The following is a 13,857-nucleotide window of genomic DNA, read 5'->3' on the forward strand; positions in this document are numbered from 1 at the left end:
TAAGGGTCTGATGCAAACTACCAAAAGCCAGGAAATGGAAAGCTGAGTTTCACTGTCAAGCTTTTTAATCAGTGTCGCTGTGCATAGCCGCTGCAGCATATATGTTATGTAATATAACACTTCACCCTCCCACACACACCTAGAGACAACAGGCATGTTCGAAAKGTCTTGGCATTATTCAGGGGAAAGACTCTCAGCAGTACTTCTGCATGGTGTTTAACCGTACCTTTACTTACATTTAGGCATTTCTTTTCTTCCCCCCCCCCTTCTTTCCTGCGGTACGCAAATAGTGAATATTTTTGTATCTCTAGAAATGGAGCAGATATGGAGGGGGGAGGGGGAAATCCCATTAGCTCCATGATGTGTTTTCTCTGCAACTCTGAAGGTTCCAGTCATGGCCATTTTGTGCATCTTGTAGCGTTGTCCTCATGTTACATATATATATATTTTAAGTGGAGTCGAAATGTTACGTTCTGAAGACATCAGCTAATTATTAAATGGTGCCTAGACTATGCTTTCTTTAGATTTTTAAAATAGGAAATAATTAACCAGAGGTTTTAAAGATCTGCAGAAAAGCCAAACAGGCCTGTGAAACCCCAGGATCTAATAACAAAGAAGGTGAGTTGGTTTCCTAATGCCCTAAGAGTTTGAAGACGTCCTTACTCTGTTCTTTGAGAGACAGAAAGAGCTTAACCATATTCCCTTTTGTATAAGGTAGACATGAAGTTATCTGCTTTTCCGAAAAAGAAGAAAAAGGATGTCATTGGCTGCTAATTAGATATATTTTAACTGGAAAGTCATTTTAGCAGCTGATATTGTTATTATGTGCTTCAGTGTGAAGCTGTTAAACTGCGAGAGCCTGAACTTATCAGACATTTTGTAATGTGGCTGGATTTTTGAATCCTTGTTCAGAAACCTGTGGGGAGGGGAGGACCTTTCTCAGTCAGACATGGAAAGCACATTTTTTACCAACTGATTACCAGGGTGGATAGTTGAGACCTTCCTGCAGCCTCCTTTTCCACTTTTTTTTTCTTTTTTCCTTCTGGCAATGATATTTCTTTTTTCTATTGCACTCCCTCCCTCCTCCCSCCCGACAGTGGACAAGCGTAGCTATGTGTGCCCTAGCCGGTGGAGGGGATTAAACTGCAGGGACTGGCTTCAGTTATTTCAGGACACTTTTGAGTCCTGCCTGTCATATACAACAAGTTGGAGATTCTCAGTAGCTGGTGGGCTCTCAGTGTCGGGCAGACTAATGCTTTCGGAAAGCACTAGCCTACAGCAGACGGCAGACCTAGCCATCGTTTTCTTATCAGCTTCTCACCCAGGATGCTTACTTTGTAATTGCTGGGTTGGGTTTCTCAGGGTATGGATTTTTTTCCCCTGATCTTACTGAACAGGTTGATTACATTCTCCTTTGCACTTTAAAACAAAGTGACTGATACAATATCCAAAGTGATGAAAAAGAACTGGATTTTCCCCCCTTTATTTGCTCAGATTTGAATTGGGTTATCTGCCTATCTTGTTTATAAAATTTTTTGCTGTCTTTACTGCACAGACTGTGACTCCCAAATCTTCCACAGCTCCATTTCCATATTCCTGCGTGCTTGTTCTTTGTTAATCACTTGGCAAGCGCTTATTTGAATATTAAAAATTTCTTTAATCATCAAAGGCAGGAGCACAGCTTCATGAATATTCATATTTTTTTCCTCCTCAGACTGGATTCTAGTTCATTACCCTGCAGTAAAGCCAAACAGTCATCAATCGCGCTCATTACAGCCGCTGGCGTTTTGATTGGCTGCCTGCTGCTGGTAGCTTTCTCGCTCCCCCATCCCTCCCTTTCTCTGCTCCATGAGCTGTCGTGTACCTGCCAACAACAACAAAAAAATATCAACAATGCAAGAATAAATTTCGCCGGTTGAAAAACAACTTTGCAAACTTGTCAAACAGTCCTCGTCACTTTTTTTTTGTGTGTTTTGTTTTACACCAAAAATTAAAAAAAAAAAAAATAGAAGGGAGAAACTTGAGCTTTAGAGATGAATATTTGTCAAGAGAGTTGACGTAAGTTTCATTTGCATAATGACTTTGTACTTCTGCATTAATAAAATTTGCATATGAAGCCATGTTAATTACTCCTGATCATGCTTTTTGCATTCATGCATAGTAATTTTCTCCGACTTGTGAGAATTAATGTCTTGGCATGGGGGGAGGAAGGGGGGGAGTTGGGGTACTGTCAAATTTCTGTGCCAGTGCCCCTCACTCACTCTTTCTCCTTCTTGCTCACCACGTCGCTGTTCTTGATCTATGACTCATTTATACATTATCATTTGAAATTCTTGGAAGAAAGAAATGTATCAATTCAAAGGGAATCCTTGTCTGCCAAAAAAAAAAAAAAAATCCTTGAACAAAATATAACAAGAAATCCCTTCCCGGCCCTCCCTCTTCTCTCTCCAACTCAGCCTTTCAATTTCCAGCTCAAGCGAAGTTGTGGTCTTAACAGAACATCCTAAGTCAGTGCAGGAGAACTGTTCCAAAACTGCTGTGCGTGTTGGGGGGAAGAGGTAAAGGTGGGTGTGCAGGCATGTCTGGGTGTGAGCTGGATGGTGTGTGCCTGAGTGCAGGTACCAGCGTAGCTGCGTATGCCGTCCTGTCTTTCTGCCTTTACCGGGGAACTCTCTGTGCGTCTGCCACTCGCAGGATGAGCGTGCATTGCTCTGCTAGTTGCTGTTGGAAATGTTTGTGCCACTGTGTCTCAGTACCCTGTGCGCRCGCGTGCATACGCATGTGTGTATGCACATGTGTGGGCATGCGTTTCCTTCTGTCAACTCTGCTGGTGTCTGTGTAAAAAGACATGGTAGAAAGATTAGGTAAAATATTGGGTGGGAACAGTGCATATGAGAGGATGCATTACAGATGAAATAACTTGTTTCAGGAAAAGCTTGGAAAAATCTGTTGAAGAGATTAGGGAGTAGATTTGTCTTGCTCTTTTGGATGTCTCTGTTCAAGGCTGCTGCAATGGTACATGCAAATTCTGTCTCAGAACAGCTGCAGTACTCTCCCTGAACCCATCGTGGGCGCAGGGCAGGAATGCGGCTGCAGCCTGCACCCTGAATTTTTAGYCAAGCACTCTTTAGACTGATGTTTTCTTTATATTAAAAGAGAGTTCTTTTTAACAATGGAAATGAACTTTGGTCTCTAACGAGATACTGATTGATTTTCCATTGCGAGAAAAACTTGGTTCATGTCCTGTTAGGTGGCTTACACGTCAGCATGGACGCTGCCTGTCTGCCTGTGCAGATATGCACATAGCCACGCACCAAGGCAAACATACAACACCTTGAGAGACACACCAGGTACATAGCTATATGTGGCCACATTTACACACAATGTAAGATGTAAAGCAAGGTCTCTTAAATTAAAATCAGGTCCTCTGGTCTGAACGACTCAGATGGGACATTGTGAATGCTACTTGCAGCTCCATCTTTGTGCTTAGCTCAGGGGCTTTTCTGCAGATGTGCCTAAGGAGCGTGTTTTACATATACCATATGATATGGCCAGTCATGCCTAGGCTCAGAGAGAGGGACAACAAAAGGATGCAGTTTATGCCTTGATTGTGGCTTTTGTTGTGCTCATCTAGGCTCTTATGTTCATTTCCATCTTCTGGGGTCATGTCCAATTTACCTTATTTTCTTCTTTGCAAGTTTAAGAATAGCAGAGAACAAAAAAATTACTCTTAGCAGTGCCTGGGAGCTGGCATAACCCGTGAGCTGCTGCTGTGTATATGCAAAAAATACATGCTAAGCCGTTCTAAAGCATAAGGACAAAATCCTCCTCTGCTATCAGAAATGCAGATCTTTTATCTACACTGTGACAGTCCCTTTGCATGTTTCACACTCCTGCTACGTGCAGAACTCCCCTCGCATCCATGCAGAATAAGTAATTGAGATCTGCAGTGCAGGTGAGTGATTTCCCAGTGCTGATCCAAGAGGAGAATTAYGCCTCAGACATTCTGTCAGCGTGTGTGTGGAGATACAGAACTGCACGTGTKTGCCCGCTCACCCCAACTGGGTCGTATTTTCCAAAACAGCCTCTAAAATTGCAACACAGTTCTTTTTGCGTTTGGCTTTCCATTAGTGCAGGTTATGGTTGTGCCCTTTGTGGCAGCCAGTGGCTCACAGGAGTGTTTTCTTTTTAAAACCAGCGTGTAACACAATGTGGTTGATTGGCCATAGTATTCCAGAGATTTGCTGCTGTCCCTCATCTGGTATTGTGTGGGTTGAGTGGAGAACTCTTAGTATCACTTTAGGACAAGCATCTCTCTTTCTATCTAGCTACATGTATCTTTTTTATGCATATCTATCACTTGTTAAGCTGAAAAGGGGTAGAGCCCTCACATTCATTTTCAGCTTTAGACAGAATCTTTATGCAGAAGAATCTCACAGAAAAGGAGCTGGAGGGATAAAACCCAGGCATATTCTTAGAAAACACACGCTGAGTATTTCTGAATACCACTGTTAATCTTTCTGTAACTGTAAAGAAGTGTAGCATATCTAACAGTGGTGCTCTCCTATTTTCYGTCCTTTCCCTTCCTTCTTCATGATTTGCCACACTGATTTTATAGGGGTGCCTGTTATTTGTGACTTACTAAAAACAAATAAAAAAGCAAATCCTTTTTTAGCAAAGTGGTAGCAAAGAAGAGGAGGCATCACTTGGTCTGAAGTTGTCCATAGGGGCAGACTTGGCCTTCTGGTCTGGAAGTCCTGGGCTCTTTGTTTCTTGCTACTTATGCTGTAGCGGTGAGACTCTCTGAAGATCTACCAGAACCCCTTTTTGTTCTTTCTTTCCCTTCTTCCATATCTCACCTTTCCTTTCTGGCACCGGATTAGCAATTTTAAAATTCCTAGTATACGAGTCAAAGGGCTGAAAGGGACCTTGAGAGTTACAAATTCAGTTTGATCTCTTCACTGGCAACCACATCCTATAGTCTTTTCCATAAATGTGTTAGGCAGTTTGTTAAAACAGATTGCTGGCTTTCCCCTGCTACCTCTATTGGAAGACTGTTATAGGATCTCTWTCCCCCAGATGATTAGACACCTCCTACTTGAAACCTTAATTTCCTTTCCACATTAGAGGAAACATGTTGGGTGACAGCAGGGAGGTCCTCACTGTGCCCATGTGATGAGCTCTCAGCGTCTTCTCAAAAGCCACAGGGCTGTGCAGATTAACTTCATTGCTAACAGAAAGGTGGGGCCCACTGGGATGAGAGGAGAGAGAGTTGCTTTCAGGGTAATGTTGCATGCTAGGACCCATGCACCTCTGCACTAAAATGAATGCAGCTGTGGTTAATGGTGCACTTGATGGGCCTCATACGGTTCCTCTGTGTGACCGGCTGCTTCAAAACCCTGTTGTGAGCTGTAGTACAGCATCATGGTGTGCAGAGGGCTGAGTGACTGCAGGACATGTGCCCGTAGTTATGGTGGGACCACAGATACATTTCGGTGTAACCTAAATCATAGCTGCCCTGTGGTCCTACTCTAAAAGCAGATTACAAATGCAGAGCTTGGACCTAACCTGTAGTAGCCTACTTATTTTTATATCATTATCTATGCAAAATACAATTGCTAGGTAATTGGAGGGAATCTTTTTTAGGTTTTCCTTGTTTTATAGAAAAGCTTGGTATTCACGTAAGTTGCTAGAGCAGTGGAACGGCTCCTCTACATAGAGAAAAAAAAAAATCTCACATCTGACATCTGTTTCCAGAAGGTAACACAGGTACAGTTTAGATGGTAGTTATTGTTACCTGGTTGTGTAATATTCCCAGGGAGATCAAACGGTTACTAAAGCCAAATAACTGAGCCCCCAAAATAAAAAATCCCTCCTTGTCCCTTGAGCCACAGAGATGGCTTCTATTTAAAAACAGTCCTCACAAAAGAGCACAAATTTCGTCCTTGATGCTTGAAGCTCAAGTATTTATACAGGGAATTTAGATTCTTCACTTGTGGTTTTGGCAAAAGCTTCACACAAATGTTTTGCACTGGTGGTCTCTTAGCCATTTAAGATAAACGACAAAATCAAATGCAGTCCTTGCAGACTAGAGTGCTGGATGCTGTGCCAAGGATGAAATATCCCTGTTTGCTTCACATGTGTAGCTGTCAGATCAACATGAAGGCCTAGTTTCCAAATCGGGACTCTTGAGGTGGAGAGGCTCCCTTATAAAATGTTGTATTCCTAATGTTGGAGCATGGAAAATATTTCTTCTCGTTGCCATGATGTTTGCATGTTTATGCGAGGTGCACATGGATGCACAAGYAGAATTGCTGCCATTAAAAAAAAGAGAGCGTTTGCCAAAAGATACCCCACAATTAGCACACACATTTCCTGATCTAAATAAAGGGGGAAACTGTGGTTTCTGATCCACCACTGTGCGGTAACTATTGGCAAATGCCAGCTTTTTAATGGCGGCCACTCCACCACATATCTTCATTTAGAAACTGCCCTTGATTAGTAGCTACCCTTTATTTAGTAATTAAATGGAAGGCATACTTTTAAATAAACAGAGTTGCATGCTCAGTGGATGTAAAGCTGTGCTATTCTCGCAACTTTTCTTTAAAACTGTTCATTTGTGCCAGCCAGTGTGTGTGTGTGACCATGTGTGTGTCGGTGCGTATCTGCCTGTTTGTATTTGTGCAGGTGTATATAGATATTTATGACTTACATTTTAATTTTTGAAGCCACGGAGCTCTTTTTTTTTTTTTTGAGCTGGTGCCAGGAGGAGTGAGTGTTTCTAGTGATGCAGGAGAAAATTCTAAATACAGGTCTTAAATGGCAGGTGATTCCTAGATGGGTTTAAAATAAGATAGTTGGAGGATGCAAAGTCATTTTTTTTAGCTGTTAGGAAAAAGGTTGCTCCGTTCTTTAGAGGCTCGATAGGGAAGTTGTCTGCACAATCGGGGCATGCAAAATGCATACCTGGCTGCAGCTCAAATGGGAAGGCGACACAGTGGCCCATGAAAGCTCTGCTCCGGGAGCTGGATTCCTGGCACCTCCGTGAAGCCGTTTGAGCTCCAAGTCGCTGCACTTTGCCTGCGCTGGTGTGTCGAGCCCGCTTCAGCAGCAGCTCGGCATAAAGCCTACCCAGTCTTGTGTCAGTTAAACGCGTTAACACAGCCATAAAACAATAATCCCCTTTTTGATTCGGTCCCTAAGCAAGCGCTGGTGGCGACGTCAAGCGCCTCCAGCTCTGCCCCGCACCGCGGCCGCCCTCTCTCCGGCCCCCTCACGGCCGCTTCGTCCCCCTTCCGCGCCCCCTCCCGGCCCGGCCGTGCGTTCAGAGCGCTGTGCAGCGCCCGGGGGTTTCGCCGTTCCCCGAGGTCTCTTCTTGCTCTTCCCCCCAGCCTGTTTCTCCTCCCTGGCCTTCGAGTGAGTCTTGCCAGTCTCAGCCTGACCCAGAAATCGGTTCAGACGCAGTGGGTAGTGAGCTAGGCAGTCAGCCCCCACCTCGCCTGTTTTCCCTGATGATGCCTCCTCTGTCCCTTCAAACTTAGATCCGACTGACAGTTTTTTCTATTGTTTTTTCTCCAGGGCCGTCCAGGCCTGCAAACCTGCCGGGGGCTCCCATAGCTGCCTCCTCCCACCCTCACACATCAGTGATCACGTCACCTCTCCGCGCACTGGCCTCTCTCCCGCCCTGCCTTAGCCTGCCCTGCTGTGGTGCACGTGCAGTCTCAGTTGGCGGGACTCAGACTGAGATTCAGACTGAGACGTCAGGCACATTTGGATGTCATTGTCAGTTGTCAGGTAATAGAAACGTTTTTTTTTTTTGTTGCTATCTGAAGGTCAGTAGTGCTGCCAAGTGATGTCATCGTTACTGTGGGCGAGCTGCCTTCGCTGGGTTGTGTGGGGAAGGCAGTGGAAATGTCCTGAACGTCCCCCGCCCCCTTCTTCCTTCCCCCCACCCCGMCACCGCGAGGACGGGGAGCGGGACGGCGTGTGTGACTCCGTTCCTTTCTTCCCCCTTCCCTGCCCTCCTGTCTGCCCGCTTTGAGATGTCACCAGYGCCCGCGACTGGTCGGTTTATGCCACGTTGTGAACAAATGTCTGAGAATCCTCACATAATGTGATACCCTGGTATCAAGATTTCATCTCTCKGGGCTGTTTATTTTAAGCTTAATTGGATAACATTTAACATCTGAGGTCCTCTTCCCCCCGCCCCCCCTGCCAAATCATTCATATTAAAGGCTTTCCTCAGAGTCCATGTGCACGCAGGATGTATCTGCTCCATGGAGTTTTCTCCCTCGCTTTCAGAAAATGCTCCTTGGTAACTTGCCACACATGCCTCTCTATCATTTTTCTTTTCCTGTGTTCCTTTTGGATGCCGGACTTTTGCCACCACAAGGAGGGGAAAGTGCTGTGGAAATGAGGGTGCACTGAGCTATCCAGAGAGGACACTGACAGATTGCTGCCAGACCCCATCATTTCAGACCCAGCGATCTCTTTGAAATCAGTGGGTGTTTTTGAGTGTAGCTCAGTTGCAAGACTGGGTCTGTGGTGAACGGAGCACTGGAGAGGTGAAAATGGGGAGGGCTTCAAAGAAAATACAGCTGTGGCAAATTCCTCAAGYGCTTACTTGCTTACGCTGTGGTGGGCCAAACCCTGCAGCCCTCCTTCATGCACACGTACGTGGGTATTTTCTAGGGAGTCCACAGAATGATGCTGGACAAGTAATGCATAAGGACCGAAGAATTTAGGCAGAGAGCAAAGTCTGTTACGAGTAAAGCCTTCAGAAAATGGCTCCTCATGTCACGCTGAAGGTGCCATAACTTTTKCTCTGCACAGCTTTTTCCTTCTGCAAGCACAGGTACCACCTGGCTACAACACACTTTATCTCATGAAAATATCTGTGTGCATGCCTATTTGATGCAATAAGAGAAAAAGTTTTGCACGGAATTTAAATTTGCGTCTTGGAAATCGTGTCTTGAAAGACAAAATATGCACAGGAGGAGGCTGAACACACTCTGCAGAGCCCTTTTCTAGATCCATATGCGATGCACAGGCAGTTTGTGGAAGGCTGCYGTGGCCCTCTGGGTGAGGCTCAGTCTGCGCATTACCTCTTTGGCCGGGGCACAAGCTTGGGCTTGGAGCGACACGTTCCACAGTGTTGTGTAGTCAAAGCATCCAGGGGATTTTGTCTGATTTCCTATCTAAGTTGCTGTGCTCACTGGGCGGGGGGTGGATGGTGTTTTAATCTAGCTCTGCTTCATTGACCTCAGTAGATGGACACTGGCCTGGAACAAATGTAGAAATGGGCTCTTCTGAGTGGCGAACTCTGTGCAAGAAGGTCAGATAGCCCCTTGTCTGCCGGCTGAGTGCCCCCTCTTCCCTCCTCCCTGTAGCTAGTAAAAGAAACCGGAATTTATCTCATATTTTCCTTTTTCTCTGTCTTCACTGATACGGTATATACACACATATCTCTGATAGGTAGGTAGTTGTAACAGTGAACTGGATACCCGTGGTTCCCAATTGCTTCTGAGACCAACAGCTAGTGGAGAGGGAAGAAAGTAAAACTAAAAATAGAAAAGGAAGGAAGGAATAGCTCATTAAAGAACATGGGAACACAAGGCTTTTGTACTTTACCTGCTTTCAGTTCTCACTTTATAGCTGTGCACTGGTAGTTTTTGGAATTGTCCGTTTGCTCAGAGAACGATGCCAGCTCTGTGGAGTGCTAGACCTGTTATCCTGGTTTCCTGTAATTACTGCGGTAGTCTATGGCACTTAGAGAATAGGTTATATCAAAGTGCATGCTATATGTTTATGACAGTAGTTGGTCAAGTTCTGCTTAAAAGAAACATTTTCTCCCCTTGGAAAGGAGACTTATATCACTTAACCCCTTCTTGGCTTCCTTAGCATTCACTGTAGATGGGCTTGGGCATGATTAAAACCTTGTAGCAGGAGTAACAGGATCTTTCTGGCTCTCAAAACGTTTTATGGAAATTAAAAGTGATTTCTATGTGTTGACTAATAACCTAGTGATGGTCCCTGTGTTGTACCTTCTTTTTTTTTAATATAGCCATTTACAGTAGTCTTCTGCTACTGCTTTAGAGATCTGCTTGTCTCTCTGACTTGATTAGCTTTTTATTCTGTCAGCCCTGTCCTTGCTTCTGAGGAACTGTTTCCTTCTTTCAACAAAAGCCACCCATAGTTCCCGCCTCTCCCCCTCCATCATCCTTTCTTACCTTTCCTGTTTTTCAGCATTCATTTAATTCAAGACCTGGAATTTTTCAATACAGTTTTCAAGCAGGCTGCAAATCTGAAGACTTGAAGTTGCAGGTACTCCCAAATCTCTCTTTGGCACTCACAAATCAGGTCCTTTAGAATCTCAGCAATTTAGTGCTGGAGAATCTAAACTTCTGGCTGCCTGTGGAATTTGGGATACTCTGCTGCATTTGGAAATCTCCGACATAGATAAGAGATTTGCCTAGTACACTGCTAAGTACCGCTCAGTTGTGCAAAAGGGGAGTCATCCTGCTTCATTCAAAGATGTTTGTGATCTTTATAAAATGTGCTGCTGATTGTAGTTAGAGTAAGTGGCATTGGGAAGTTCGTCTGGGTGTCCACTGCGTCTCTCTTTAGCTGTTGGTTGTGATCTCGTCCGTCTTTGTTCTTTTCCATGTGTTAAGGCACCACAGGATGAGGAAATCTGGAGTAAAGCTCTATGTTTTTCAATATGATTCTTTACAATATCTACAAATATATCTGGAACAATCTCTCCATCTATTTATTTATTTATTTATTTATTTATTTATTTATTCATTGCTTCAGAGGCTTCTGCCTGTTGAATTGGGTTCTCCTGTTTAAATGTTTTTAGTGCCTATTTAATTAGAAATTGGAATAGAGTCATGAAATTCACAGGGTTGTGTAGCTTGGATCTAAAATATAAATGGGCAAAGCATTCATTTTGCTTTGCCCCTTGCCAGATTAGGATGCTTTTTTTGAGCCTGCTTTTTATTCATTTCAATGAATTGCAACTGCTTAGCGTAACTCTAAAATGCACACAGGTTTTTTTTTTTGCATAACAGAGACATGTAAATGATTGTTGAGAGACATAATTATGTAAGGAAAAGTATATGCCTCTGTGCATGCACACATACACTGCAATGCTTTTTGTGGGGCTGTTTTTTCACAATACATCTTCATAAGGCTCTTTTTATGATGCTGATTTATTAATATTGTACATTAAGGCTTAAATTGTCAAAGCTGCCTAAGAGATTTGGATGCCCATTTCCCATTAAAGTTAACGAGAAACGAGCTTTGAAAATCTCAACACAGAAGTGCATGGCACTTTACAATGTGCTCTCCAAAGGAAAAAGTCCCTGCCCTGAAGATCCTACAGTGCAAAAGCCCTAGAAATGGAATTCTAATTGGCATAAGACAAAGTGGATGGTAATGATACAGATAATAATTTATCCCTTATGCCTGCTTTTAGATATATTCCTGATCCAGAATCTTTGGACCTGGGCCCATGAGTTAGGATTTTATATACCTCTGTAAAGATAATTAAATCCGCCTTATACACATATATTCAGCTAACCAGTGAAACTGCTTTCTTCCCACTTGAAGGCTAATAGAAGGAGGTGGAGAGCAATTATGATACTTAGTTGCATTTATAAAAACAGCGAGTGGGCATGGGCAGCAGTGATTAATGGACAGGACTGTGAAGTTAAAGGTCTAAAATAGAGGAAGGCATGGGTTTGTAGCTCAGAGAAGTGGAAACAGCTCCTATTAATTCAAAGAATCAGCTGTGTTAGTCATTTGGACATTCTGCAAATCACACAGTCATCTTGCAAAGTTAGTATCAATTTATTTGGCTACTGAAATTCTACTTACTGCATCTTTTAGTCTGGTATTTTCTTGGCAAAGGTTAAGGCAACAATAAAAATAAAGGAAGTACCTGTAAGTAAATAATAGATTTCGAAAGAATATTTTCCCCTCTTTCAATTACATCACAGTATTCAGTTTGTGTTGGTTTTATGGCTGGAGTCAGCCAATAAGAAGAGCTAGATTAGACCACCCTGCTGTAAAAAGCTTGATGCAATTAATACAGTCTGTCTAGAAAGCAGTATTATTTCAAAAAACTTTTATGTTAATGATATGGTATGCGCTCAGCACATTTCATACTAGAAAAAGAAGCAAGCTTTTGTTCACTCCAGACTGGATTTTATTAACACAGGAGGATCAATGGAAAACAAAACAGTAATCAGAGCACAGAATGCAAACTCATCCAGCAAAACCTCCTAACTCATCAAGTCCCAGGATGATGGCTGATATGTTACTCCTCATTTTTTGATGAGTGGAATCTCAAAAAAAAAAAAAAAAAAAAAAGTTCTCCAGAATGAGATTTCTGATCAGCTCTGGGTATTTTTTTTCTTTTTGAGAAAGAGGAATTGGGGATATGTATGTGAGAGCAGACAAAGACCTATAGTTGCCCTGAGACCATTTGTAAATTTATCTTTTCATTTTGCTGAATAAAGAAAAGGGTTGTATAAAGTACTGGCTAACATTCAGGAGGGATGTCCCTATTAGTCACAGTTACATGTATTTATTTATTTTAATGAAATATTTAGCTCACGCTGTAGTAGAATTGACACTTATGGAGTGCAGGGATGTGTGAGAGATGTATATACTGAAAATGGTAATGCATCAGTCTGTATGTATGTATCTGTCTTTTCATCTATCTATCAATCTATGTGTTCATCCATCTATCCAAGTATTAAAATCATATATGACCTGTCTATGCAGCTCCTCTGCCTCACCAGATATTACAATCTGATCTAAACTCAAGATTTTTCTAATCACAAACTTATTTTTTGTGATGTGTTTATCAAGAGACAATGAAGGGACTTTAAGACAGCAAAGAGGCAGCTAAAATTAGGGTGCTGCATGGAGCAGCAGTGCYGGCAATTTAAATGCGACTTAGGCTTTGTTCTCGAAAGACACCCTATCAGTGTAACTTTGTAAGCCCAAATTATGTAAAGTTAAGCACCAGCAGGGGCAACAGTGATATTTAAAGGTGCTTAATAGTGGATGCCTGCAACTTCCAGACACTCAAGGAGAAAACAAGGCTCCTAACTGCAGTATTAACGGGTGGAACTGAATCTAGTAGTCTCAAGACAAAAGGGTTCAAGGAAACATTGCCTGCAGTAAAGACAACGGCTCCAACATTTAGAGAGTTAACTCGATCGCATACCACTACGCTGAGCCCGAGAGTCTGAACTCTTCAAACGTTCCAAATGGAGAGCTAAATCAAAGAATCCTGTTTCAAATCCATCCAAGATGTTGCTGTTTTTCTCCTCTGACAGGAGAAGCATTTGGAAGTGCAGTTTCTTTCTTTTTTTATAGCTGTCTTAAAAAGGAGTTTGGATGTTTAGCACAGCTGGTGCTCATTACATTATGCACTATCAATAAAATAGCATGTGTAATTAATTTTTAATGCAGTGCTGTATGCAGCGCTTTAAAGCAGTTACTGTATGGGGAGAGCCGACACYGGTCACTGACATCAGAAATATTGAAATAGAGGGCTAGATTTTGCATTTTTAAAGGGTGTATGTGTGAGTGGGGGAAGGATAATTCTCAGCCAGCAATTCTCTGGCCACAATCAAGTTTAAAAATATAGGAACAAGATGGATGAAGGTGATTTTATAATTTACTTATTGGAATAGATGAATTTATTTCCTTTTGGAGTTTGCTGAATGATGGTTGGGTTAGAGATAGGTGATTTTAGAGTATAGGTAAGCACCATGGGACTGCACAGCAAATGATCCATCTTTGTTAAAGCATGAAGATACTTTGTGGTATCAAGTGGGA

The 13,857-nt window shown here is 42.8% G+C and overlaps 1 protein-coding gene across 3 annotated transcripts in view; it reads left to right on the top strand.

Annotated features, from left to right (window-relative positions):
• BCL11B (BCL11 transcription factor B) overlaps positions 1-13,857 on the top strand; it is a 91,031-nt gene that overhangs the window by 34,725 nt on the left and 42,449 nt on the right. For 2 of the 3 annotated variants that reach the window (XM_085317470.1, XM_085317471.1), the window contains exon 3: positions 7,579-7,794. The exons of the other annotated variant lie outside the window; for it this stretch is intronic. In XM_085317470.1, coding sequence (XP_085173596.1) covers positions 7,579-7,794 — 216 coding nt within the window. The remainder of the gene's footprint in view (positions 1-7,578; positions 7,795-13,857) is intronic. 3 annotated transcript variants of the gene reach the window in all.

This window comes from Rhea americana, unplaced genomic scaffold, assembly GCF_003343005.1.
Source record: "Rhea americana isolate MKP2758 unplaced genomic scaffold, rheAme1 scaffold_5, whole genome shotgun sequence".
In the NCBI taxonomy this organism is placed as follows: domain Eukaryota; kingdom Metazoa; phylum Chordata; class Aves; order Rheiformes; family Rheidae; genus Rhea; species Rhea americana.